The 6,257-nt window shown below is 45.5% G+C and overlaps 1 protein-coding gene across 1 annotated transcript in view; it reads left to right on the top strand.

Annotated features, from left to right (window-relative positions):
* Nucleotides 1-3,747: 3,747 nt before the first annotated feature.
* ME1 (malic enzyme 1) overlaps nt 3,748-6,257 on the top strand; it is a 164,653-nt gene continuing 162,143 nt past the window's right edge. Inside the window, exon 1 of the mRNA XM_051777956.1 lies at nt 3,748-4,270. Coding sequence (XP_051633916.1) covers nt 4,166-4,270 — 105 coding nt within the window. The 5' untranslated portion in view covers nt 3,748-4,165. The remainder of the gene's footprint in view (nt 4,271-6,257) is intronic.

Here is a 6,257-nt window from a genome sequence, read left to right as displayed (position 1 = left end):
AAATTTATAACTCAATAAACAAATGTATAGAAACAAATGTTTCTATAAATACATTAGCAACAAAAGGAGGGCTAAGGACCACGTCCATCCTTTATCCAGTCACTGTCCTTGGAGGTATTTAAAAGTCATGTAGATGTGTCACGCAGGGACATGGTTTAGTGTTGGGCTTGGCAGTGCTGGGTTAACAGTTGGAATCAATGATACTAAAGGTCTTTTCCAACCTAAATGATTCTATGAACTCATTTGGCGTCCATCCCTGCAGAAAAGGACACGACATTATACTGGATCACAAACCCAGCAGAAGTTAACAGTGTTGCACTATTGCAAAAAAGGCAAACATTGTGCTGAGCAGTATGAAGGGAATTGCCAATCATAAAACACGTGAAGTAAAGGCTTCCATTGATTTAAGGCTGATGAGGTCTTGACTGGAGTACCATGAACCACAGTGAGCATCCAACAGTTACCATCAGTTGGTAATAGATCCACTACAGTTCTTATTGGGATGAGTCAGACATGATATCCAAGTACCACTATAAAAGAAAGTAGTTAATTGGATGTTTACATCAGGACATGGGAGGTCCCTTTCTTTTCTTCCAAACTGGTAGCCCTGAAAGCTAACTCCTCCCCAGTGTCACAGCAGGATACAGAGCTCCCAAACTCAAAAGTGGTTCAAGGGAGTCCAAATCCTCTAATCAGCCATAGCCTAACAGAAGGATATTTCCCAAGTTCCATTCTTAAATATTTAAACAGAATGAGTCATCTTAATTAACTACTTCAGGAATAAAGAAATATACTGTCCTGTACTTACCTCTCCCTACTATTGGCTTATCAAAGCAGGTTGTCAATTCTCATTTATTGAAGCTTTTTAACACTAGGTTGAGATACAAAGGTACACTAGATGACCAGTTGTCCTGGTTTTGGCTGAGATGGAGTTAATTTTCTTCCTAGTAGCTGATACAGTGTTGCATTTTGGATTTAGTAGGAAAATCATGCAGATTACACACTGATGTTTCAGTTGTTGCTCTGCAGTACTTGTCTTAAGTGAAAGACTTTCCTTTTTCTCATACTCTGCCAACAAGGAGACACACAAAAAGCCGTGAGGGAGCATGGCTGGGACAGCTGACTTGAACTGGCCAAAGGGATATTCCATACCATACAATGTCATGCCTAGTATATAAACTGTGAGGAGTTGGCTGGGAGGGGCTGATTGCTGCTCAGGGACAGGCTGGGCTTTGGTCAGTAAGTGGTGAGCAATTGTCTTGTGTATCACTTGTTTTTTCTGGGCTTTATTCCTCTCTTTTTGCTACCTCCCTTTTAATTACTATTATTATACTATATTTTACTTTACTTTGATTATCAGTCTGTTCTTATCTCAGCCCCTGGGTTTTACCTTTTCCCAATTCTCCTTCCCACCCCATCAGTGCAGGTGAGGGTGGGGAGTGAGCGAGCAGCTATACAGTACTTAGTTGCTGGCTGGGGTTAAATCACACCATAAGTGTTCCTTCTAGTCTTTTCCTAGGACTATTTCAAGTAGAGCCTAAGACTGTTTCAAGTAGAGCTCTTCATATATCTTTAGTACATCTGAGGAGATTTGAGAGAGACAAGTACAGGGGTGGGACGAAACCATATGTACTTATGAAAAATCACGAGTAGGATTTTTTAAAGTGTACCATATAGAAACCACTTGTGAAAAAGAATTAGGTGCCTGCCAGAAGGGCAAAGCCACTGTACTTTCTGTCAGAAAGACATTGATAATGTATGATGCTCACTAATAATGTGAATGTGGGCTAACATCTACAAAAATACCTGTATTGGGTACACAGCCATTACAAATAATTTGGCCATTTACAAAAGCTTTATTTCTAGTCCTATAATACAGTCTTATTATGCAATGCCATCCTCTTCTGGAATAATGACCTCTGACTGCATATGTAACTGCTGAACATTACCCCTTTGGACTATTTTGAACTATTTTTGCAGTTCAAATATTGTGAGGTCCCGCAAGAGCCATTCTAAAATTTCTCTTACTCACAGATTGTCTTCGAATGCAATACAAATGCACAACAAAATTTGCGAGAGGGTATAAAGACTAGGAAGAAAAGCAATCGCTAGCAGCAGACTCAGACAAATAAATCTGTACTAATCCCATTACATGGTAAAATGTTCCAGGCCTTAAGTGGAAGATTCTACAGGTGACAGGAGACACCACTTTTTCATGTTTTTCTGGTCTTCCTTTTGAGCTGAAAAGGTCTGCTGCCATTCTTACAACTCACTCACCTCAATAGATAGTTATGATTTAGTTTTTATTAGTGTTTGAACATAAAAAAGAGAAATAAATTGTAATTTTAGGAAGGAGGAGTAAATCTGTACTTAAAACACAATAGTAAATGGTTTCTGAAGTCTAATTACATAAAAAAAAGGTATATATTCCAATGAACTTCACTTTAATTAGCTGTTTCATTACATATGTTTTATAATTGGTGCAAGGCAAGTCAGGACAAAGTGCTTAGCACGGGTCAGACCTCTGAGCAGGTACTCACAGTGATTGCAGTGACTTTTTGCACAAATCAAAGAGATTTCTTTTTATAAATAGTGTTGCAACATGAAGATAAAATATTGCATCAGGTTAGCATTCTATCAGAATGGTTTCAGTGCAGCCACAAGGAAAAGAAAAAAGATGTTTCTATGTTGCTTTTCAATTTTATAACTAAGAAAGTCTTGCAATGTTACCCCCTTATCCCTGATACCTATTGAAGGTAATAATCAGGACTTGGGTGGGTGAGCAGGTAGTTAGCTATCCAGACAAATCCAAGGAAGGTTGGCTATTTAGTCAGAAAGGCTCCAGGTTTAAAGTTTTGAAGCAACTTTCTAGTTTTAGTTTACTGCTTTCCCTAATACTGAGGTGATGGACAAAGGGAGAAGTTTATTTACTGAATTTTCTGCTGACTTGGAAGTCAAGTTTCCAGAAATAAGAGACTTGGAACCCTTCCAACCTTCCTTTGTTAGATAACTGCAAATAAACTTTTAGGAGCTACTTAACAGGAAGTTCAGGAGAAGCCAGATTCTGTGGGAGCTTTTTTTTTAATAAAATATGAAGTAATTATATGAATACAAGGCCTGTGGATTAAATGTGAAGAGGTAAGCTTGAAAGAGCTGCAAAATTTTGATCTGTTGCTACCTGACAACAGAAACCAAACCCTTCTAAAATAATCTCCTAGTCACACATTTCAAGAAGCATAATTTCTCCACAAGGACTATAGCATTTGTATGGAAATCATCTTTGCTTACATACGCGAATTTAGAGGAATAAAGTCACAGTCATACTGTACACAACAGGTTGTATGTGAAGAATTTCAGAACATATTGTAAACAAATATGAGGGCTAGCAGTATAAACCAGCTGAACACCTGCTCTACTCCAGCGCTCTCCATCCCGACCAGGCATAACCCCAGCCACCACAGCTGAAGCCAACACACAGCTAATTACATCAAACATTTGCTCCTGACTGTACGAAGCTATGCAGCCCGTCCCCTTCGGGAAAGATTGGATTTCAAGGCCGTTTAAATAGCAGAGGGAAAGTGAAACGACGTTTGTTCCAGCGCAGAGGCCCAGCTCCCGCGTGTGGCCGCGCCCAGGGGGCTCAGCTGGGGCGCGGGGTCGCGGCCGAGCGGTGTCACGGCGCGGTGCTGACAGCGCTCCGCGGCGCTTCCCCGCGTTGGTACCGCGGATCCCGCGCCAAACCCGCCGTGGCGAGGGAGACCCGCGGCTGCGATTCCCCCTCAGCAGGTGATCGCAGACCGGCCTGTTCCTCCGGGCGGTCCGGAGTGGCTCTCTGCAGCGCTCAAAGGCAGCGCAGCCCGTACACCCTGCACCCTCGGGCAGGTCCGGGAAGGGCCGCGGGTCTGCACCCCTGCGGCCCCGGCCCCCCCGCACCTGGGCGGCCGCCCGGGTGTGCGCGGAGCTGCCGGTGACTCAGCGGCGCCCCGGTGACCCCCTCCCGGTGGCGGCGTCTCGCCGTGGCTCTGCCCCCTCCCTCTTTCCCTCCCTCCCTCCCTCCCGGCAGGATCATCCCACCCCGCCGGGCAGTCACCTCGGCAGGAGGAGCCGCCGCTTCGCCTCCGCTCCCGCAGCGACCTGACGGCAGCGAGCCCCGCCGCGCCTCGCCATGCAAGCAAGGAAGGCAGCCGAGAGCAGGCAGGACGCCGGCCGGCCCCTGCAGCTCACCATGAAAAGGGGCTACGAGGTGCTCCGCGACCCCCACCTCAACAAGGTAGGGGCGGGCAGGGCAGGTGCGCCGCTGGGCGAGGGGGGCGGCAGCCCCAGCCCTGGCCGCGGCCCGCTGCGGGTGACGGGCGATCCTGCCGGGCGCTGCCCGCGGAGCCAGAGGCCTCTCGCCGCCGCCACCTGTCAGGGAGCAGCGCCCGCGGAGAGCCCGGGCCGCCCCCGCCGGGCCGGGCCGGGGGCGACGGGCGCGGGGCAGCGGCACTTCCTGCGGGCCCGGCGCCGCTTCCTCTTCCTTCGGGGCGGCGGGGGGCGGCCAGCGCCCGGTCTGTCACCGCACCGCCGGCCCAGGGGCGCGGAAACATCCCCTCTGTGTCCTCTGGGGAGGGGTGGGGGGAGCAGCAGCCCGGGGAGGAGGAGGATGCTGCTGAAAGTTAAGCCGCTCTGATGCGAGTTCCTGCTGCCGTGCTTGTCTTTTCCCGGTACCCTCCTTCTTTTCCAGTACTCTTTCCCACGGATACCCCATCTCGTTTCCTGCGGGCAGACCCAGCTATTCGTGCTGTCCAACCTTTTTTCCCCTGGCAGGTTGAAAATGGGTTTTATCACCCTTATTCCCCTTAGAGCTGTAAAATGCAAATGCAGTTTCCTCCCTACTCTGCATGAGTGAATGCAGCCAGCTTTTCTAAGAGATGCCATAGCACAGCAAAACCTTTTTGTCACATCTCCAGTTTGCCTAAGAATGGTAATTCAGCTTGATAAAGCTTTCTAAACATGTAAGACTAATCTAGAAAAAATAAAGCTGAGTAGCTGTTTGTACAACTTATAAAGATGCAAAGTTCAGAGAGTAAAATAGTTAAATTGGCATGACAAGCCGGAATTTGCTGCCAAAATGAAAAATAGTCAAAAAGGTAAATCATAAACCACACCTAGCACATGAAACTTTGGTCAGACCCTTAGCCCCAAATTTCACCTTGCACATTACCTGTAATGGTACTCTGACTTATACATCTGCATTAGAATGCATAAGTCAATAAGCAGTCATTTTGCTTATTGCTGAGTTGGATAAATTGACAAAAAACTGTCTCTAGTTTTACTGGTGTGTTGACTCATCACTAAAAGCTCTATATATTAGTTAGATGAATAGTGCTTTTATTAGTCTTGGTACTTGACTACAAAGTTTTCTTAGAGGCTCTTATGTGTCTCTGTGTGTGTGTGTGCCTGAGAAGGTCTCCTGAGGTCAGGTTAAAGGAAAATTAAGCAAACTATAAAACTCGCAAGAAGAAACCAAGGAGAGCTGTTTTGCTTTTACAGCTGGGTTGCTTTTAAGCAGCTGTAATATTCATAGAAAAAATCTAATTCAGCATAACCAAGAAGGCCAACCCAATAGAAAACCCACCTGGTTTTAAGAAGTAAAATGGAGCTTATTCTCAAATAAAGGGCAGTCAGAGGCAGACTCATTGCTACTGTTTTCCCCTCACACATCATATATCTAGCCTCTGAACACCATACCTTAAGGGTGGGTCAGATGAGCCACTAAAGAGGAAGGGTTTTGCTTAATTTTAAATTACAGCTGACAGGAGTTACAGAATATTCTGAGTTGAAAGGATCACTGAGTCCAGCTCTCAAGTGAATGGGAATCGAACCTGCAACCTTTGGGGGTTAACTCCATGCTCTTCCTGGATTAGGCTTTATACTTTCACACCTTCTAAGCTGTGGTATAGCACATATGTACCATAGAACAGAGAAGTGGGAAAAAATAGTTGTTCATTGCCAGCCATATCTACCCAGTGAACAGAATTCAGTGTTAGGAATGCTCAGCGGAAAAATCTTCTCTTTGTGCCTGTGAGGAAAGTCTGGTCCTGGTCTGATGAAGAATAGGTAATCCAGTTTTCTGACTGAGACAGGTGATTTTTTTGTTTGTTTTTTTTGTGTGTGGACGTGAATTTATTACACCCTAATATATATATATTTCATTGCCATATATATGCACTAAGTTCAAATATGTTCAGTACTGCCATCATGGTTGCCAGTTTGAT

Source organism: Manacus candei, unplaced genomic scaffold, assembly GCF_025592945.1.
Source record: "Manacus candei isolate 608988 ecotype Guabito, Panama unplaced genomic scaffold, ASM2559294v1 h1tg000011l, whole genome shotgun sequence".
Taxonomy (NCBI): Eukaryota; Metazoa; Chordata; class Aves; order Passeriformes; family Pipridae; genus Manacus; species Manacus candei.
Note: the sequence above shows the minus strand (reverse complement) of the source record. Positions and strands in the feature narration are given on the sequence as shown.